This window comes from Mycothermus thermophilus, assembly GCF_041956435.1.
Source record: "Mycothermus thermophilus strain CBS 625.91 unplaced genomic scaffold VTJ04scaffold_2, whole genome shotgun sequence".
Classification (NCBI taxonomy): Eukaryota; Fungi; Ascomycota; class Sordariomycetes; order Sordariales; family Chaetomiaceae; genus Mycothermus; species Mycothermus thermophilus.
In genome coordinates, this window is record NW_027191428.1 from 2822719 (window position 1) to 2842773 (window position 20055).

At 57.1% G+C, this 20055-nt stretch overlaps 11 protein-coding genes across 11 annotated transcripts; 6 read left to right on the top strand and 5 right to left on the bottom strand.

Moving 5' to 3' along the window:
* Window positions 1–1230: 1230 nt before the first annotated feature.
* Window positions 1231–2742, top strand: VTJ04DRAFT_3182 (uncharacterized protein; the record flags this gene model as incomplete). Its single annotated transcript, XM_069361054.1, has 4 exons — window positions 1231–1270; window positions 1334–1603; window positions 1675–1709; window positions 1768–2742. The coding sequence occupies 4 exons, from the start codon at window positions 1231–1233 to the stop codon at window positions 2740–2742; spliced, it is 1320 nt and encodes a 439-aa protein (XP_069221703.1).
* A 434-nt stretch (window positions 2743–3176) lies between these two features.
* On the bottom strand, window positions 3177–3670 carry VTJ04DRAFT_3183 (uncharacterized protein; the record flags this gene model as incomplete). Its single annotated transcript, XM_069361055.1, has 3 exons — window positions 3177–3368; window positions 3498–3574; window positions 3643–3670. The coding sequence occupies 3 exons, from the start codon at window positions 3668–3670 to the stop codon at window positions 3177–3179; spliced, it is 297 nt and encodes a 98-aa protein (XP_069221704.1).
* A 777-nt stretch (window positions 3671–4447) lies between these two features.
* VTJ04DRAFT_3184 (uncharacterized protein) lies at window positions 4448–5521 on the top strand (the record flags this gene model as incomplete). The annotated part of the gene is made up of 4 exons (XM_069361056.1): window positions 4448–4604; window positions 4676–4768; window positions 4835–4860; window positions 5009–5521. The coding sequence occupies 4 exons, from the start codon at window positions 4448–4450 to the stop codon at window positions 5519–5521; spliced, it is 789 nt and encodes a 262-aa protein (XP_069221705.1).
* A 60-nt stretch (window positions 5522–5581) lies between these two features.
* On the bottom strand, window positions 5582–5969 carry VTJ04DRAFT_3185 (uncharacterized protein; the record flags this gene model as incomplete). The annotated part of the gene is made up of 2 exons (XM_069361057.1): window positions 5582–5698; window positions 5775–5969. 2 exons carry the CDS (start codon window positions 5967–5969, stop codon window positions 5582–5584), a joined length of 312 nt encoding a protein of 103 aa, XP_069221706.1.
* Window positions 5970–6416: 447 nt separating this feature from the next.
* Window positions 6417–7641, top strand: VTJ04DRAFT_3186 (uncharacterized protein; the record flags this gene model as incomplete). The annotated part of the gene is made up of 3 exons (XM_069361058.1): window positions 6417–6522; window positions 6608–7139; window positions 7323–7641. 3 exons carry the CDS (start codon window positions 6417–6419, stop codon window positions 7639–7641), a joined length of 957 nt encoding a protein of 318 aa, XP_069221707.1.
* Window positions 7642–10465: 2824 nt separating this feature from the next.
* Window positions 10466–12055, bottom strand: VTJ04DRAFT_3187 (uncharacterized protein; the record flags this gene model as incomplete). The annotated part of the gene is made up of 4 exons (XM_069361059.1): window positions 10466–11204; window positions 11286–11495; window positions 11564–11842; window positions 11907–12055. 4 exons carry the CDS (start codon window positions 12053–12055, stop codon window positions 10466–10468), a joined length of 1377 nt encoding a protein of 458 aa, XP_069221708.1.
* A 1182-nt stretch (window positions 12056–13237) lies between these two features.
* On the bottom strand, window positions 13238–14572 carry VTJ04DRAFT_3188 (uncharacterized protein; the record flags this gene model as incomplete). The annotated part of the gene is made up of 1 exon (XM_069361060.1): window positions 13238–14572. One exon carries the CDS (start codon window positions 14570–14572, stop codon window positions 13238–13240), a length of 1335 nt encoding a protein of 444 aa, XP_069221709.1.
* Window positions 14573–15410: 838 nt separating this feature from the next.
* VTJ04DRAFT_3189 (uncharacterized protein) lies at window positions 15411–16821 on the top strand (the record flags this gene model as incomplete). The annotated part of the gene is made up of 3 exons (XM_069361061.1): window positions 15411–15515; window positions 15569–15869; window positions 15929–16821. 3 exons carry the CDS (start codon window positions 15411–15413, stop codon window positions 16819–16821), a joined length of 1299 nt encoding a protein of 432 aa, XP_069221710.1.
* A 5-nt stretch (window positions 16822–16826) lies between these two features.
* On the bottom strand, window positions 16827–17745 carry VTJ04DRAFT_3190 (uncharacterized protein; the record flags this gene model as incomplete). Its single annotated transcript, XM_069361063.1, has 2 exons — window positions 16827–16941; window positions 17627–17745. The coding sequence occupies 2 exons, from the start codon at window positions 17743–17745 to the stop codon at window positions 16827–16829; spliced, it is 234 nt and encodes a 77-aa protein (XP_069221711.1).
* A 209-nt stretch (window positions 17746–17954) lies between these two features.
* On the top strand, window positions 17955–19418 carry VTJ04DRAFT_3191 (uncharacterized protein; the record flags this gene model as incomplete). Its single annotated transcript, XM_069361064.1, has 2 exons — window positions 17955–18069; window positions 18127–19418. The coding sequence occupies 2 exons, from the start codon at window positions 17955–17957 to the stop codon at window positions 19416–19418; spliced, it is 1407 nt and encodes a 468-aa protein (XP_069221712.1).
* A 128-nt stretch (window positions 19419–19546) lies between these two features.
* On the top strand, window positions 19547–20001 carry VTJ04DRAFT_3192 (uncharacterized protein; the record flags this gene model as incomplete). The annotated part of the gene is made up of 2 exons (XM_069361065.1): window positions 19547–19731; window positions 19794–20001. 2 exons carry the CDS (start codon window positions 19547–19549, stop codon window positions 19999–20001), a joined length of 393 nt encoding a protein of 130 aa, XP_069221713.1.
* Between the last annotated feature and the right edge of the window lie 54 nt (window positions 20002–20055).

A 20055-nucleotide genomic window follows, 5' to 3' on the forward strand; every position in this document is an offset into this window, starting at 1 on the left:
GTTCAGAAAGTTTAGATTCCTGTTCTGGCGGTCCCTATTCGCTGGGCAGGTCAATCTCTCGGGAACGCTAACGTTACCGTGACAGGGCGACAGGGGCTCCAGGCACCGCAGCAGAACCAGAAACGCGGCCGGGGCATTTGTGGGCTCGGGACGGTGAGTCTCACGTGATCGATAGCGTTATATCGAAGCCGATATGTATCAAGCCGAGGCCGGAGGGCAAAGCTGGGCTGAGAGAAGGGAAGAAAGAGGCGGCGAAGGGAGAGCTCCCTGTCGCCGGTTTCTCTCCGGTCTTGCCTGCGTATCAGGGACACAGGCCATGGTAACATACTGTGATATCGATGGATGGCCGACAGTTTCTTGACAACCTATCATGTGAGGGATATATATGGGCGTCCTCCCTGTTTTCTTGCCCGTTACTTGTTGTGCTTGTTGTACTGTTACAACTGCCATAGCAAGCTAGAGTGAAGCCAGAGTGAATGTTCTTGATGAGACAATTCTCCTTCCAAAATGCTTCCATGCAGTATCCCAGAACATGTACGGAGTAAGCCCTGAGCCAACAGGGGCATATGGGACAAGGCTCAGGGACTCTTTGGAGAGTGTCCAAATGGGGTGGCAAGAAGCTCGCCTGGCTTCAGAAAACTGTTTCAAACCCGCCGACATCTTCGAAAGATTCAATTTCAGGGGTAGGGCTGGACCAAACCCACCGAATCGGGCAGGTCTTGATGATGCAGCCAACCTTGGAACCGTTCGAGCATGGCGGAAGCCCCCAACAATCGGAAGGCGGCGAATCCCACTGACAGGATTACTTCGGCAAGCATCTGTGAGATGGGATTTGGCAAATGTCTGTAAGATGGAGTACGGTTGTGCTGTCTGAAGTCTCACGTGGAGGCGGAACTTAACTCCAAAGGTTTAGAGCCCTTTGAGGTGGTATTGGTCTCCGGGGCCCCTCACCGAAGCAACCCGACGAGGCCGAGCCTGTTATCGAGGTTCGTCAACTTCTTCACTTCATATAAATATATCTTGAGGCCCAAACGCCACACCCGTGAACGAGCTGGTTGGGATATACTTGTCTCTCTCACACTCCATTGCATTCTTCCATTTTTTTTGCCTTTGCTTGTGTGTCTCTGGGTTTTGCCCCTTATATCGACTTGGATTTCACACCCTGCCCCTCAGCCCCGCCTTCACTCAGCGCAGCCACCCGGCCGCCTCACAACCCTCACAACCACCCCTATGGCGCCCAAAAATCGCATCATTATCGACACCGACCCAGGTTTGTCCGAGAATTACCTTGGCCGGAATCATTTCAGTCCGTCCAACTAACACAGGCATCCAGGTGTTGATGATGTGCTCGCCCTGCTGCTGGCGCTTAGCGCCAACCCAGAGGACCTCGAGGTGGTCATGATCTCAGTCACTTATGGCAATGTGCCCCGACAGAGCTGTCTTCGAAATGTCGTTGCTCTGTTCCACGTGCTCGAGAAGGAAATGGCATGGCGCGCTACCACCGGCAAGCCCACCTACCCAGCTCTGAGCACGTACAAGCCCATCGTGGCCATCGGCGCCGAGCATGCTCTCGAGGATGAGCAACTTGTAGCGGACCATTTCCGTATGTCTTCCTCGCCTACCCCTATTCTCGCAACTAACCTGGGGCTTTCTCTCTCCGCTAACCAACCCCAGACGGCTCGGATGGTCTCCATGGCGTTCACGAGGCCGTAAGTTTCCTCTCTATCTATCCCTTCAGAGACCTCAAGATTAACCAGTAACAATCAGCACCCCCATCTCTCCCCCGCCGACACCTGGCGCACCCTCTTCGAGGACTCCCCTAGCCCAACCGCCAGCACCGCCGAACCCCCATCCTACTCCCGCTACTTCACCCCCAGCAAAACGCCCTCCCACAAGGAAATGCTGCGCATCCTCCGCGAAAACCCCGCCGACAGCATCACCATCATCGCCATCGGCCCGCTGACCAACGTCGCCCTCGCCGCGGCCGAGGACCCCGAAACTTTCCTGCGCGTCAAGGAGCTCGTGGTCATGGGCGGCGCCGTCGACGTGCCCGGCAACGCCAGCCCGAGCGCAGAGTTCAACTGCCTCGCCGACGCGGTGGCCGCGGCGCGCGTCTTTGCCCTGACCTCCCCGGACCCGGCATCCACCATGCCCCCCGCCATCCACGGCAAGTCGGTCCTGCCGCCGTACCCGCCCAAGCTCTCCCGCCGGCTCAATCTGACCCTGTTCCCGCTCGACATCACCACGCCGCACGAGCTCACGCGGCCCGTTTTTTCGCAGCTCGTCGTGCCCCTGCGCGAGGCCGGGTCTCCGCTCGCGCAGTGGGTGGAGACATTCATGAACGGCACGTTTGACAAGATCGACGCCATCCTCGGCGGCAACGACCACGGAGAGGGGCTGTCGCTGCACGACCCGCTGTGCGTGTGGTACATGACCACGCGCGACGATGCCGGGTGGAAGCCGGTCAGCGAGCCGGAGGATATCCGGGTGGAGACGTGCGGGCAGTGGACGCGGGGGATGCACGTGGTGGACCGGCGCGGCAGGGCCAAGCCCGAGGAGAAGGACTCGACGGTGCAGACGCATCCCGCGGACCCGATGGAGGCGGTGGATTTTGATGTTGTGCCGGGGGATACCATGGGCTGGTTGAGCCGGAGGAAGGGGAATAGGATCAATAGGATGGTGGACAGTCCTGTGAGGAAGACGTTTGCAAAGGTTTTGTTGGAGAGGGTGTTTGCTGCGTAGGTTAGGATGGGGAGCTTGGAGTTAGAAGGAAGGGGCATGCACAGCTTGTTATGGAGAGGCATGGTATAGACAGATGGTTGGCTGCTTTTGTCTTGGTGATCATCATTATGAAGTTGGGTATCTTGCATTTGATACAAATCTATCATATCACCGGCTTTCCTCTCCCGTTGACCGTTAGCAAGGCGCTTAGGCTGTCAAGGGATGAGAGTTGACGATGGGAAGGGTGAGGCATACCCAATTAATGCGCCCGCCATGTCATAACCCAGATTCCCATCCTCTTTCCCATATTATGCCACGCCACATATCCCAGAGTTCAGCCGTCGCTATCCCATCTATCCTGTCGGTCCTATGCCCCTGCCCAGCCGTAGCCCATCCAACCCAGCCAAATGGAAAGGAAACGACGAAACTCGAATCAAACCCGAATCGATGGCTACTCAATGCTTCGTCGTCCCAATCGGCGCACCCTTGACCAGCGTCCAGTTGATGCTGGCATCCAGGGCTTCATCCACCAGACCAACCAGGGCAACATTGTCGCCGCGGATCATATACAGACCCAGCGGCACCTCGGCAGACGGCTCGGAGTCGTCGGGGGAGTGAATTACCCGCTCGACCGTGTTCTTCAACACCTGGAGAAGGGATGTGGAGTTAGTCCTCTGCGAATTCGTGTCTTGATGTAGTTCTCTTTCTGGGTGGTATCATGTCACACCCTCTGGGGTGCAGTCGTGAGAAAGGGCGGTAATGAAATGGATACATACCAAGTTGGTATTGTTGTCGTGAGCAACCAGGTTGCCGACCAGGTTGCGGCCGTCGGTGGTGATGATGCACACCTTTTCTGTGAGAGGGAAGGTCAGCATCTTCTGAGGGACTGTTTCCATGAGAGATGGGGAATTCATGACTTACTATCGATATATGCATTGAGGGCCGACATGGTGATGATAGCGTGCTGAAATAAGTGAGTTTGGGATGGTGGCGGTGGCCGTGGTGAGAAGTTGGAAAGGATGAGCAACGATGACAGCCGACTTGACCAGGCCAGCAGCAATTGAGGGTCGGTGAGCTCTCAGATGACCAACGAAGTAAGGTTGGGTTCAGCGAGGAAGCAGAAGAAAGTGAGCAGCTGATCGGAGAGCTGTGGCTGTATCTGGTTCAAGTCGGCTGGCGATAGGTTTGTGGACGTGATGGGAATGCGGAAGAGGAAAATAAGAGTGTTGTTGTCAGAGTTTCTTTTCTCGTTGACCACTTCGTGTAAGAGAAAGGCAGCCCTGTTGTTTGAGCTGGAAGCGAAGCTTGGTTGATGCCAAGCGTGCCTGTGCAGTGATCGTTGTAACGGATGTTGGCGATATAACGATATCGGAGGTTGAGGGGCTGGATGTGATGTAAGCTCAAGAGATCTGGAGGTCGAAGTCGGCGTCTGTGGGGTTTATATTGAATTGTCCCTTGAACTGAAAAAGGACCCAGTCCCTTTCTCTGGCTTTATATCTTGCTTCAGAACCAAGTTTAGGACTGAAACTGGTCCCTGAGTCCCTGAGTTGAGGTAAGGTAAGGTAGGAATCAGACATCAACGAGATGGGGTTTCCCCCGCAAATTGAACGCCTTCCATCGGATCAAGTGAAATTGGGCCACTCCCGGGTTACAAACCGGAAGCTTAAAAATATCGACATTCGACTTTGTTTGGATAAACTACGCCTCACTCTCCCATTATCCCACAATGCTCCGAGCCAACCGCCTCAAACAAATCCTCACTGAAGCCAAACGCCCTGCCCTGGGTGTCTGGCAAACACTTCCGGGAGCCAACCTCTCACGGCTGCTCGCGAGGTCCGGAGTAGACTGGGTCCTGGTGGATTGCGAGCATGGCAACATTGATGGTGAGGCAGTCGGGAATGTGAGGGATTGAGCTCAAAAAAGATGCAGATTGCTGAATATTTTTGCCGTATAGATGCCGCCATGCACGACGCAGTCCCTGCTATTGCGGCCATGGGCGTCTCCCCCATTGTGAGGCTGCCGGATTTCCAGCCGTGGATGATTAAGCGTAGGTCTCAGCGCCGAGTCTTTGTCAACCCAGAAAGGGGCTTACACATCTTTGATGGATGAACAGGAGCGCTAGATACCGGAGCACATGGGGTAAGAACCTAGAAGCTCTTGAACCCAATATAATCCAATCCAGTCCAATCCAATCCAATCCGACAACCTGCCTCCCGGTTGTTTTCACAACACAAGCAACAAAGCACCTAGATACCTGAGTTAACCAGCCCAACTACGCATACCCTAGATCCTCATCCCGCTTATCCGCACGGTCGAAGAAGTCCGCACCGTCCTCCAGGCTGCCAAGTACCCTCCCCTAGGCCGCCGTGGTTTCGGGTCCCCCTTCGCCCTGCAAGGGTTTCCCTCAGCCGGCCCCGACCTCACCCTGACCTCTTACCTCCAGCAGGCTAACGACAGCCTGCTCACCATGGTCCAAATCGAAACCCGCGAAGCGCTGGACATCGTCGAGGAGATTGCACGGCTGGTGGATGTGGTGTTTGTCGGGCCGTTCGACCTGGGGAACAACATCGGCAGGCCGATTCTTGGGCAGGAGATGCATCCCGAGTTGAGCGAGGCGATTGAGAGGATCCGGAAGGCAGCCAGGGAGGCGGGGAGCAAGAGCGGGATTTACTGCGTCTCTGGAGAGCAGGCCAGGAAGTTTGCGGATAAGGGGTTTGACATGATTAGTGTTGCGATGGATTACTCGGTGCTAGCGAAAGGGATGGAAGAGGCGGTGGCGGCGGCGAGGGGGGAGTCCTGAGAAGTAATTCCAGGCATAGAGAAAATTGAATAGGATGGACGAGGCATTTTCATGCTACCTCTAGGCCTCATCCATCTTTGCCAGCACCTCCTCGACAGTGAACCGGTGCATCAACTTTTTGGCCTGGGAGGACAGCTTGGGGTCCTCGGGAGGGGAGGCTGCTTTGCTGACGTGGATCTGCGAAGGAAGAGAGGGCAGGTTGAGTAAGGTATGTGTTCGTCGTTGGTCTACATCCATGTTCGAGGATACTTACGACGGGCACGTCAAAGTCGTAGAGGTCACGCCAGCTCTTGTTCTCGGGCTTGACAATGTCGACCTCGTGGAACACAAACGGCCTGCGGTCCCAGACATCGGACAGGACCGATTTCGCCTGAGTGCAGAGCCCGCAGGTGGCGCGGGTGAAAAGCGTAATTCGGCACGACTGTAAGAGACGGCTTGTGACTCTCATGTTGGTGATGACGAGTTGGATGTTGTTGATGTTTGTGTGAGCCCCAGCTCATGGGAGCTTATTTCCCGATTCAGCATCAGGGAAAAGCCAGCGGATCGACACTATTCCTGTCCAGGTTAGTGTCAGCGACCCCAGGCCGAGTGCCCCACAGGACCCCGCCCCCACTTCCCAAGAGTGGCATTGGATTCCATTCCCTTTCCGACAGCATTGGAAGCTTCTATTGACTTCGAGACTACTGCGACGCCGACGACGTCCTGCCCCGATATTTTGCGGCCCATCCAAAACAACATTTTAGTTTGATCCTTCCAGTTCAGATTGAGAGAGAACTGGTCCGCCGTCATCGACCTCCATTGTTCAGTCAGGCCTCGCGTTTCCAAGTCCATCATCTTCGGTCTGCCCTTCTTCGCTTCACGCTCCTCCCTCCAGACACCTCCCACAGCACCAGCCATGGCGCAAAAGTGCGTTCACCAGGGCTGCGGCAAGACCTTTACAGACCCAGAAGAGGTCTGCCGCTACCATCCAGGCCCGCCAATCTTCCATGAGGGCCAGAAAGGTAGGACTTCCTTCACCACCCTCCTGTACACTTTATGATATAGGACACAAGTCAAGCTAATGCATGCCACAACCACGACCAACAGGGTGGAAATGCTGCAAACCCCGCGTTCTCACCTTTGAAGAATTCATGGCCATCCCCCCCTGCACCGAAGGGAAGCACAGCACCACCGATCTACCGCCGCAGATCGAAAAGAAGGAAGCCGACCCGTCCCTCGTCGCCTCGGCCGCCAGCGACCTGCCTCCTCCCCCGCCGCGCGCCCCCATCACCGCGCCCCAGCACATCCCCACGCCGCCCCCGCCCCCGCCAGAGTCCGAGGACGACGACGACTCCATCGAGATCCCCGACGGCAAGACGTGCCGCCGGAGGGGCTGCGGCGCCGTCTACAAGAAGGGCGCCAGCCGCGAGGGCGAAAAATGCGTCCACCACCCGGGCGCACCGATATTCCACGAGGGAAGCAAGGGTTACAGTTGCTGCAAGCGCCGCGTGTTGGAGTTTGACCAGTTCATGAAGATTGAAGGGTGCAAGACCAAGGACCGGCACTTGTTTGTGGGGAGCGGGAAGAAGGAGAAGGAGGCCAAGACGAATGGGGGTGAGGAGGTGTTGGAAACGGTCAGGTGAGTAACGGCGTCTCTTCTTTTTTTTTCTCTGGTGTCAACTCTGCGGGGAGGAAAACAGGTGCTCCCAGCCAGAGCAACGGCCAAGGCAGGCTGTGCCTGTTGTTTCCCCCCAAGTTGCAGCCCCGGGTCCTTTTTCGTCATACCAGCTCGCGCGTACGTATGCTCACCCCCACCTCACAGGACCGATTTCTACCAAACATCAACCTCGGTGATTGCTTCCTTCTTCCTCAAAAAGATCAACAAGGACGAGGCCAAGGTGGAGTTCCAAGAGCGGGAGGTGGTGTTGGACCTGCCGACCACCGACACGCCCGTCAAGCGGTACAAGACGCGTGTGCCACTGTATGCCGCCATCGACCCAGCCAAGTCGACCTTCAAGGTGCTTGGCACCAAGCTGGAAGTGACCCTTGCCAAGGCGGACGGGACTTCGTGGCCGGTGCTGAGGAGTGATGATAGGCCGACGGGTGAGATCTTGCAGGTGGGCAGGGCCGGCAAGGTGTAGTAGAGTGACCCTTTCCTGCTGGTCTGCTTGGTTGGTGATAGAGGTCGGGCAGATAGAGGAATGCTATTTGTCTCGAGCATACGAGTTGCTCTTGGTCCCTCTGCGTACTGGGTTTGTGATGCATACCTAAGTGTTGGCTCCCGCCCCGGCAGGGGCAAGGGTGAATTCTTTTTGGAATTTCAGTCTTGACGTCAGGATGCTGCCGGGGGCTGTAACTGTAACCTCTTGGCGGCAACTTATTGCGTCACGACAACAGAGAAGTGGAAGATGTATGAAGCATCTTGATTTGGTTCTCCCTCCAGTCTGGATGCATATTGCTCGGAGCTGCAGTGTTGTTGGCAAATCCAATGATCGGAGCCGAGATAAGCCGTCATCTTCCCCTGCACAGTTCACCTACAATCGGGTATTATCCAGCGTTAGTCCATCCCGTCGGTTACACCCGACACAACGGAACGGACATGCATGAAACGGTCCGTTGAGACCCACACCGGAGCCGATCACTGGACCCACTTATCCCCGGACGGGAGGACGGGCTCGGCATCGGCATCGAACGGTCTTGGCCCGTCTTGGAACGGAAAATGAACCACCTCAGGTACTCAATCCTTCATGGGTCGGGGTTGGGAGAAAACCTGATCTTGTGGAGATAGATAATTGCGTGGAGTAACCGCCTGCCACTTGACCAACCTGAGAGACAGCAACGCATTGTGGCGGTGAAGAGGTGGACATGACAACTCAGACGATTAGCCCATCTACCCCGTTTCTCCTCCACTTGCTCGAACAACAATTTCCTCAACTGAGCAACACCAAACCATCGCCACCTCCTCCCCGGCTTCCCTATTCAGTGATACAACCGGGAATCTAGATTGCCCAGATCTGGGCATGCATGCATGCATTGCCATGTCATTACCCCCTACCTCCTTCTCTCTCCCCGGCCTCATGCATGTATGGATGGACATGTCCCTTTCTCGCCCCAGAGATCTTAGATCCTCGACCCCAACGGCGCGACGCGGCTCGGACAGACGCACGCAAACAAGGGCCCTAGGAGGAAGAGAGAGAGTCCACGACAGGCTCGGCTTCCCCCATCTCACGTCTGACGTTGCAGCAGGTGCTGCAGCTAGCCGATGACCAAACCGTCTTGAGGTAAATATGCAGGCATCCGGCTCGGCATGCTGTAAGTTGATACTAGGACCTACGTACGGAGTACTAAAATGTCCAGGGTCGGAGGGGTGTGTGTCCAACCAGCCAGCCCATACAAGGTATCCTCAGCATGTGACACGACATGGGTAGCCTCTTATCTAGATCCCCGAGCCAAGGCCCGAGGATGAGGCTGAGTGTGAGACAACGAGACGAACTTACAACCTGGAAGGACAACAAAGCATACCAACAACCGTGCCAAGGGAACGCCGAGACGGGACACCGCGGCTGTTGGTCACTCCGCCAAGTGGGAAGGGGAAGAAGAGAATGGCGATACTTATCACTTGATAGAGAAGAAACAGAGAGATAGTGTGAAGTGGAGATGTTGAGTGTGTCAGCATCATGTTGGGAACTTTGTGAACGGTACACGAGATAGTAGACCGTGGCGGCTGAAATGTTGTCCTTGACGGATAATATGAGATGTGATAGATGTCATTCACGGCTCCGTACAGGAATTCTGGGATGGATAGATCCGGCTTCGGAGAATGAGAGAGTGTTCGTGTGAACACGGTTGTCAAAACACACACAGAGTTTGTTGGGAGGTTGAGAGAGAGGGGGATTGTTTTTGAGCTACCGAAGGGAACTCCGGTAGAAATTAAGATTTAAGTAACTAATACTATTGCTAAGAATATGGAAATTTGAGAAGAAAAAATCGAGATCCAAAGACAGGCACCTAGAGACGATCCAAGCAACACAGCTCCCCAAAAACACTGCCACCACCATCATCACACCATCCCCATACAACCCCAGCAACCCGCTCTGCCCAAACTCAGACCCAGACCCAGACCCATACCCAGAAAAAAAACAAGCATGCGCCCGTGACCTGACCCTGTAGTATTCCAACCCAACCAACCCCAACCCATCACCGAGCCCAGGATGCAAAGATGTGACGAGGACGATGATGACTCGATGCAAGAAGAGTTTCTGTGACGCTGTGCTCCTCCATGTCTATAGCCCGTCCCGTCCATTGTGTACCCAAACCCAGAAAAACCAAACACAAAACAACCTTGGTATGTATGAACAAACCCCGATGCCAGTGTCCGACCCGTGTACCCAGATGCCGAAAAGAAAAGCAAACCCAGACCAGACCACAGATATGCTTTTGTTTGGAAGAGAAGGGAAAAGGGCGGGGTATCAAGGAAAGAAAGAATGAGAAAAAGGGGGGTATCACTATCTATACAGTCCCATGCCTTTTTGTGTTTCCCTTCCCGATCCAAACCCGACCAGACCTGAACCTGACCTGACCTGACCTGACCCGGACCAGAAATGCAAAAACCAAAACCAAAACGAGCGGGGAGGAGAGTGAATGCTGTGGCAACAAAAAACAAACAAAAACAAAAAGGCAAAAAGACCAAAACGAGAGAGAAAATAGGAAACGAACGAGAGTGATAGTGGAAAGAGAGATGATATCGAGCGTAACAACGCCCATCCAAACCGAAATGGGGGTATTAGCAAGGTGTAATGTGACGAGGCAGTCCCGTAACGAACCCTGCCCCTTCACTCGCCGGTAACACTCGCACGACGCGATGATGTAATGGTAATCCCGAGAGACAAGACCATGGCGTCAGTTGTTAAACGCTTCTGCTGCCGCCGCCACACACCGACTTGACCCTTCTCAGGGGCAGGTCATTCACCAACCCCCCCTCCTGGGACTGGAATCCTTCCTGGGACTAGGATGGTGCACAATACGAATCGACCGCGCGCGCGGGTGCAGGAGCGCGTGTTCCGGCTCTTGCGGCGTTTGCGGCGATTGCGGGGGCGGGGAGAGACGGTTTTCCGGGGTGTTAGGATCAGCAGCATCAGTCCGACTGGCGGCGGTCTTCTCGGCGGCCCTGTTCAAGCTCTTCTGCCGCTCGATGTCATCGATGGCGACCGCATCCTCGTCCAGAGCCAGGGCCGCCTGCAGGCGCGCGACCATATCCGAGGGCTGCTTGTTGTTATTGCAGCTGCTGGGCCCCTTCCTGACGGGGCTTCCGGAGCGGGACGGGGTGCCGAACAGAGTCGGGGTGGGCGACATGGGGGGTGGCGAGAAGGGCGAGCGCAGGGGAGGCGGAGTGGGCGTGGTGGATGCTACTCGCTGCGGGGTGTTACCACCTCCAGGAGTGCCAGTGACGACGGTCATACCCTTGCGGAACATGACGATGACGTCGCCGTTGTGGGCGCGGCCAAGGACCTCGCCGCGGTCCGAGTCGATCTGCGGCGCGCTCGCGGCATCGAAGCGCAGGATGGGGTTGCCGCTCTCCGTGTAGCCGAGGAACTTGGCCGGGATTTCGGCCGCGTCCAGGCTGTTGCGCCGGCTGGTGCAGGTGCTGCGCATGCGCGACGCGTCGAGGTCGTCGTACTCGTCATCGTCGGCGCGGAGGGTTTGCCTGGTTTCAAGTGTTAGACGTATCGAGTCTATTCCATATTGTGATGTGAAGCTGTCTGGACAGGAAGGAGAGAACACATACGCTCTGCTCATGGGCAAGTCGATAGCGTTCTCCTCATCAGATCCCGACCGGGAGGGTCCGATCCGTCGACGCATCGACGAGAAAGAGCGCCGCGCCCGAAGCAAGGGTCCGCGAATGAAGCGCTTCGCCTGGACCTTAGCGGTGCCGCTGACAGCGTGAGCGATGCCGCCAGCGACCAGGATGGGAGTACCGAGCGCAAGAGCCCACGGACTATCAACAGATTAGATTCATCAGTTATGATGCAGGAAGAATAACTAAGCAGTCCCAAGGAAACCCACGGTGCGGTAAGGGGCATCAGCTGATATGCTGCCGCCAACAAAATCCCCAAGATCGCCACGGTAGAACCGACCTGCAGCGTCGTCCAGCTTGCCCAGTACAGTCCCATAAGATCTTCCTGCTGGCAAAACTGGATGCCGAGGAGGGCAAACACCTCTAGCACGACCGACGTCACCGACACAGCGCCGTAAGCACCGCAGATGAGCAAGGTTCGGCGCATCTGTGCCTTAACGGCGCGGGGGCCGAGGCGCTCCTCGAGCCCTTGGAGTTTGGCTGAGTCACTGCGGAAATACTAAGGTTAGTTGACCGGGAACGCCGACGGAGGTGACAAGGCCATAAACTCACCGAGCCCATTGGAAGGAGGATAGCATCAACAGGGAGATGTTCCCGACAAACAAAAACCAGTAAGTGAAGGAAGCCGATTTCCGGTCCAAATGAGCGAAGACGCGAGCATAGTGCTGGCATCGATCGATGGCCTCCATGCCGTCGGCCATTTCGAGCTGGGAAGGAGAAAACACGTAATGGTAAATGATGAAAATGAAAAAAGAGCGACTAAGAAGCGGCGCGACTAGACTCGACGGTTGGACTTTGAAGACCGCTCGCCGTGCTGGAGCTGAGGGCTCACCTCAGGAATGGCGGTCAAGTGTGCTGTCAACGAAAATAAGGATAGACGAGACGAACAAGACAAACATGACCAACGAAATAAGGAACGTCAAGAAACACAAAAAGAACAACGATACCGAAAAGAATGGAAGGCTTGGGATGAACTGCTGTGTTACCCGTAGTTCTCCTCAACAAAAAAAAAGAAGACCCGCGCGCGCTGATGAGCAGTCGCGCCCCGGGGGATCTACACTATCTATCACCACGGACGGACAAGAGACAGAGACAGAGAGACGATCCTGCGGCTCGGACAATGTGTATCAACCCTTCCTAGTGTAAGTCTAGATCCCTGGCGTATAATTCGCCTGGACCCTGGTGGTCCACGGCGAATGGACAGACGGCTCACGTCAAACAGGAACGAGGTTGGATGGTGGCTGCGGCTCGGGAGGTGGCCGCCGACAGGGGGAGGGGGGTGTGTGAGCAAACATGGCTTTTCGGACCCTGGCTTTTTCTTGTTTGACTCAGCCAGCATGTTTCGGAATGGGAATTGTCGGAGGAAAGATTTCTGAATCACCAGAGAGAGATAGGTAGCGCCGACTGGTGTGTGGAGCAGTATATTGGGGTATCGACAAGTGAAGGTAAGTATCACATGGGAGGCTGCCTCATGCGCATGGTGGATCTGTTGTCATGCTGCCTCCAAACCGTTGTCATCAAGTAAACGTCATCGGGCTGCCTGCGTCTGAGTTGGATGCGGCGATCCAGGAACGATGGACATGGAGCATCGACACAAACGGCATCATGGACAAGTCGATCCTGATGTCGGTGGTGGACGGGAACCCAAGCCGCGGCTGGGTTGGGTGTTGTTGGTCGGACGGTGACGACAGAATTTTCTTTTTTGGCTTCCGTCGGGACGCCTCCCCTGGTCGCAGCGGAAGGCCGCCAAGCGTCCAGGGTCCACAAGCCGCCGTATCATTTTTTGTTTTTGTTCTCGGCGCTGCCCGTTCGCCAGCTCCCGCCCCCTGTCAAAAAAAAAATCGAAAAAACTTTTTTGCTGCCCAATGGCTTTCCCCTGGATCTTAATTCATGCCGGGCATGAGTTCGACCGCGTCGAGGCGCATGGATTTGGTCAGCACGTATTCACGCAGAAACTGAAACTCCTCGCCTTCCTCTTCGCCCCAGCGATGCTCCTCTGAAAAACCGAAAGAACACGCAATCTTGTCGAGGGCGGCGCGCTCATCCTCGCGGAGCCAACGGTAGCGCAACGGGGTCCCTGGCACCCAGGTCACCCGCTTCATCTGGTCGTTGGCGGTGAAGTGAGCGACCATGCCTAGCGTTGCCGTGCACCCCACATAGACCAGGGCTCCGACAAAGGCAAAACCTGTGGCGATTCTAGGCTCCAGGGAGCTTTGCAATTTCGCTAGCTCGGTGGCCCCGATGTAGATAGCAGCCGGGGTTCCGACGATCCCAAGCCCAGGGAGCAGCGCCTTCTTGATAAGTTTTGCTCGACGGAAGGCCTTGGTCGAGTAGGTATTCTCAACAACACCAATGGCAGCTTCGAGGTTTTTGGCCTCGATGGCAGCGTTGAGAGCGACGTCGGCAACGGCGGGATCAACGGCGTTTGCGGCTTTGTCGGGGTTGGGCTGGTCGTACTGGATTTGTCCCGAGACCAACCTGGGCACCGGCTTGGTCGCGTAGAGATGGAGAACCTCAGGTAGGGTTTCTGGTCTGCCGAGTCGTGCTTGGAGGCGGACGTACTCGCTCAGCACTGCTGGCGTGAGGATAACGGCCGGCTCGGTGACGATCTTGTAAGCGGCTTCAGAGATAATGTTGACCACCTCCTGCGACCGCCGGAGCGGAGAGGTTTGGAGATTTGGCGCATCGGCTGTCGAAGGTGTAGACCTGCCCCACCCCAGGTTGCCCAGTCCCAGAAGCTGTGAAGCTTGACTGCGCACTGAGGTGGTGTCTTCGGAATGCCGTTCTGGGCCGTCGTGGGAGGGCCGGACGTGGATCTGTGCGAGTGCTCGAAGCGCCGTGAGTGTAGATTTTTCAGTATGGATACCGACAGGTCCAAGAAAGGCGTTGAGCACGCGGTTTACGCCCTCGGAGACGGTGGCCGGGTCCAAGCCAGGCGGATGGTATGTAGCAGCTTTGGCGAACCGGCCACGCGTGGCGTCGGCGGACGAGTGGCCTTGCGGTGGCTTATTTGACCTGAAGAACGTCTGAGACGTGGCGAGAGATCGAGTAGTCACGGGCGAAATGCGGAATACCTGGGATGGCGTGGCAAAGCGCGGAGAAATGTGCGGGGAGGAAGCTGGGGAATTTGCTGGCTGGAGCCATTGTCGCTCGGCCGAGAGCCTACAGGCACGACAGATCGAGATCCGGGGCCCAACGGTGTGTGGTCGACTAAGCATTTCTTGTCGAGTAGTGGATCGATTTTCGGAACGGTCGGGGAAGAGGTGGCTAGAGAGGTGGCCAGGAAGTGAGGGGTTCGAGGGGTTTGGGATGTGGGATGCGGGATGCGGGATGCGGGATGCGGGATGCGGGATGCGCCGGTCGATGTGGTTGGTAGTGAGGAGTCGTCTTTCTAGTTGAACATGCGCATCGAACAAAGTAGTCAACTCGGGCGACGTGGTCACGGCTGGGTTTGACGTCGACGGCGGCGGCGACGACGAGGAGGGGGAGGGCGATAGTGGTGGTAAGGTTGGAGGTGGGATGGAGGAGAGGTTTGCGGTTCTCGCGAGGCAAGAGCTGCAAGATTGATTGCATATGCGCTTGGCAAGAGCCTCAATTGAGGCATACCCCACCTCGCCCAGGCTGGTCTGGCTATGCGTTTATGAAGTATTATGCATTTATAGAGTAGGCCCAGGGGACAAAATGCCAAGGAATGGTGGACCTGCTAAGCCGCCGGTGACGCAGCATCGCGCAACCCAAAAGAGCCACTTCTCCTGGCTTCACCTCATCAATCTCGCAACTTCGTTCCTCTCGCTGTGCACCACCCGCTTTCCGACACGATCTCCTCCAACCACCCCGCAACCGTACGCGTTACAGAAGTTTATAAACACGAGCCACAGACACGTACAGCCTGCCGAACCACTTCTCTCGTCGTTATCCCTCGCTCTCGCCGCAGCGCTCCCTTAATCGTCCGTCGGCTCCCTCCGGTTCGGTCGTCGCCAATCACACATCGCATCCTCATCGAGACCACCTAGATATCTCGCAACACTGAACTGAAGACAACCCATACAACTCGACATGCCTCCTCCTCCGCCTCCACCACCGCCTCCTCCCCCCGGGTTCGGCGGTCCGCCGCCGCCGCCGCCCGGGCCTCCACCAGCTCTCGCGAAGGCGCCAGGAAGAGTTCGTCATATTGTCAGATCCTAGGAGTGGGCTATTGGCTAACACATACTCAGGGGGCGTTACTTTCTGAAATCCACAAGGGGAAGGCCCTCAGGAAAACAGTTACCAATGATCGGTCTGCGCCCATGCTTGCAGGCAAGGTTTCAGACGGTGGCTCGAAGCCCTCGGGGCTCTCGGCCCCGCCTGTCCCGGGACAAGCCAAGTCTTCGGGGGGTCTTGCCCCTCCGGTTCCTGGCCGCACACGGAGTAATAGTGACCAGGGTGGTCAGTCCGATGGGCCCCCGCAACTAGCAGGCTTATTTGCTGGGGGGATGCCAAAGCTCCGGAAGACTGGAGGAGGCATTGATACAGGGGGTAAGACAGCCAGGATGCACAGCTCTCCAGACGAACTTTGCAACCCTAACACATCGCAGCAAGCAAAGATGCTTCCTACCTTTCCGACTCCGAGGCGATCCCACGATCTGCGCCGAAGCCGCCTTCGGCACCAGCCCCGCCTGTTCCCGGCAGACCGGTCCCCGGAGCCCCGAGCATCCCGAAGAAAGCCCCACCGCCGCCGGTGGGCAAGAAGCCGCCGCCGCCTCCTCCCGGCTCTAGGAAGCCATCATCGGCCGTGGCCCCACCCGCGCCAACCGCGCCGCCTCCGCTGCCCAGCTCACCGGCTCCGCCTCCTCCTCCCGTTCCCCCTCCAGCTCCTTCCTCGTCCGCGCCTCCAGCTCCACCGCCTCCCCCTCCGGCCGCGCCTCCACGACCGCCGCCGGCCCCAGGACGCTCTGCAAGTACCAGCATATCCCAAAGCATTGCGGCACAGGCGGCCATCCGTGCTGCATCCAGCGTTGCCCCGCCTCCCGTATCCGCACCTCCACCACCACCACCACCTCCTCCTCCCTCCAGCGCACCGCCCCCTCCAGCTCCGGCTCCTCCTCCTCCACCAACTTCAGCCCCGTCCCCTCCTCCGCCTCCTCCTCCGCCCCCATCATCCTCAGCCCCAACGTCCCCGCCACCACTTTCCCACTCGGCATCAACGGCGTCCGGGCGCACGTCCATGCTCTCGATGCTCGACCCGAGCAATTTCACACTCGCCCCGAACGGTGGCTCCAAGACCCCTAGTCCGGGTCGCGGATCGCGCCACTCACCGGGGCCGTCTACGGCGTCGGCTGGAACTGGAGAGCGGTATATCGTGCAAGATTCGCGCTGGAAGTTTCACGGGGAAGAGCACTTCCCTAAGCCGAGACCTTTTGTTGGCGGACCGAGGAGGTATAGGGCGGGCAGGGGGAGCAGTGTGCCGTTGGATTTAAATGCCCTTTGAATGGGCTAAGGGGGGCATGATGCGGAGTGACGGATGCTGTGTATGATGGAAAGGCTTTGGGTTGCAAGAGTGATTTGAGGCTTGGAGGAGTGGCAGGATAGAGGTTCTTGGGGGGTCGAGCTGACCAACTTTGCCTATCACATGGTGTGTAGGAGGTGGTTTCTGCGGCCAGCGTGATACACTGTACTCTAGACAGCCTATAGTCATGCAGTTTCTTTTTTTTTCGTTTCTCTCCTGGTTAAAGATCGACAGGGTGGTCTCCATGTGACAGAGGACACATGCTGCTCTCTGTAAGTCAGGTACTGCGTCGTTGTGGTGGTTGCCGTTAGGTACACTACCTGCCGCAGGTGTTCCCATTACTATTCTCCCTGGTGGATGGATGGCCTTCCCATGGACACACAAACAGGGAAAGTGGAGGTCGGGATGGGCCAATGACAGGGCGGAACTAGGCGGGTGACCAGACCCGGTTTCGTCAGCTGGGTCAGCTGCCGAAAGACCCGGTCGGCCTTCCCCCCATCCCGCTGCGGTTCGTTGCGCTCCACTGGCCCCAATCCCCAACACCGGCTAAACCCCTTCCAGCCCATAGCAGAGGCGCAGGGTTGCATCACTCTCACTCTGACATTCTGACACTTCGCTGGACGTCCTTCCGCTGTTGTATGTAGGTGGGAAAGCCACTGGGACGGCTGCAACCTGAGAGCAAACAAAGGACACCTCAACAAAGCCTCGCTGACATCAGGCCGCCCACCCATCCTCCATCTGAATAGGAGACGTGTGCGGTGCGATTTCTCCCTATTTTGCGACAGACCTGGATAGTCCAGTCAGTCCATCCTCGACTTGGTTGTTGTCCTGGTCGTCGCTCTGCTCCACTTGTTGAGACAGCGGGGTGCCCAGGTGTGCCCAGGTGCGCGGGGGATTCGACGCCATCCCTTGTGTGACAGAGACGCCAAGAGGACCCGACATCGCACCACCTTGTTCCTTCGCAGGTGTTGTCCGCCAGATAGGGCCCCTATCTTCCCCGTAAACCACCTGCGACGCATCCTTGACTCTCCTTACTCTCGTCGTCCCCTACCCTACTGCCTGCCATACATAGCCTCTCCTAGCAAGCCTCCTAGATTCTTGATAACTGCTCTTCGATGCCGTCCTCGAATACCCAGCGCCTGGGCCAGGCGGGTCGCAGAAGCACAGTCGCCATGGACACCGCGTCCGCCGAGCAGTCGGGCGCAAGCTCGCCCCAACGCCGGAATGACGGTCAGTCTGAATGCCATCGCGTCACCCATGACCCGGGTCTGACGTCCGATATGACAGAATCCTGGGTCGAGGTTTCCTCGCAGCCCTCGTCGTCGTCCCTGTCGTCCATCGACGATATGGTGACCGCCGGTTTTCACGGGCCCAACAGTGCCTACCCGCGGCGAAGGCGCGTCCAGCCACAGCCTCATTCTACTCCTGCTACCTTCATCATTGGCCATTCCGCGTCGCAGGCCGGCGCGACAAGTAGCCAAGAAGAATACGATGAGACAGAGAGCGAAGAGGATCGCGTCATGACCAGCTCGACAGAGGCGATACATCCATCCGCCGTTCCCCTCCTCCGCCACCAGACCGCCTTGCGCCCGTCTCTTGTCGCTGACTCAGATCGCGACGATGACGATGATGATGATGAAGCGACCGCGCTCGGCCGCCCATCCAATACTCCAGTCTTCAGACCCCAGCCCAATGCTTTCTCTCATCCTCCTTCCTACCTTACTCAACGCAACTCAACCGGCTTCGCGCCGCTCCCCTATCAACACCACTCCTCCCACTCCCGTCCTTCATATCACTCCACGAGGACTCAGAATCGCGGGTTCCACCGTGGGTCCCCGGACTACTTTTCTCCCGCCTACCAAGCAGACCACGATGCCGCCCTGCGCGCTTCCCTGACTACTCTCCTCTCCTGCGCTGCTGCTGCTCGCGGCCTGCCAAAGCATGACGAACGTCGCGTCGCCACCGCTCCCGGCGCGGGCGGTGCCACAGGTCCCGGGCTCGTGCCGAGCAACCAGCCCATGGAGCTGCGCCTCGTTCCAGAGTCGGAGCTCATGAACGATAACGCGCCCACCCAGCAGCAGCAACAAAAGCAACCATCTCCATCCATCTCGCCCGTGACTGCCAAGACAACAACGACGACGCAAACATCCTCTTCCTCATCCTCCCCTCGCACCCATCCTAAGGAGGACAAAACCAAACGTTCCGCCACCCCATCTTCCCGAGCAGCAGCAGCGGCGGCAGCATCTTCAGCATCAAGGAAGAAACGCACCTCCACCACCGACGCCACGACCCCCTTCCTCGCCAGCGTGGTCAGCCCAACCATCCTCCCGTGGGTTGTCTCGGCCGGCCTGGTCGTGCTGGTCTCGGTTGTCGGCTTCGGCGCTGGCTACGTCATTGGCCGCGAGGTTGGGAGGCAGGAGGGTGCGTCGGCCATGTTTGGCGGGTCCGACTTGGCGGGCGAGTCCGTCGGGAACGTGACATCGGGAGCTGGATGCGCAGGGGAGGTGGTCAAGTTTGGTCCTACCGCCGGAGGCTTGAGGAGGTTCAGATGGGGCGGGGTGAGGAGCGTTGCTGCTTAGTTGCTTGCTGTGGATGGGTGTCTAGCTTCGTAGGGCGCTCTCTCTCTGGCGGAGCAGTGGGTTTGGGTATGGCTCACGCACAGGTTGCTTGGGGTGTCTGTCAGTTTTGCTGGCGTTTCTGAGGTTCTATGATGGGCGTTTTGCTATTTTCTGGGAGTTCCAGGATGTTTGCGACCGACTTGAATGGACGGATGAGTTGCCCCTTCATGGGGCTACGATTTGACTTCGACCGACCCGCTGGGGAAGAGGGGAACGGACTTACGACACGACACTCTGGAGCAGAGCAGATTGGGGACGGGGAAGATGACCGAAAGTTTTTTCACGTCTTTACGAATGGCGGGACGGAGACACGACGAAACGATACCTACGCTTGAGCAAGGAGATGCGGCAGACAATATTTACCAACTCCTCGATCTCCTCCTACGGGTTCTTACAGTACAGGCGACAAGGGACAAGGACCACGACACATTGTAACAACGGCACACTCAATGGAAACGCATGGCATGGGCTCTATCATGAGGGTTTCAAACAAATATCGAACGCAAAAAAACATGTCAGTCAGTTTGGATACCTACCTACCTGAGTTATCATCGGGATTTGTCTAGCTACCTACTTAGTCAAGTTGATGGGCTACGGT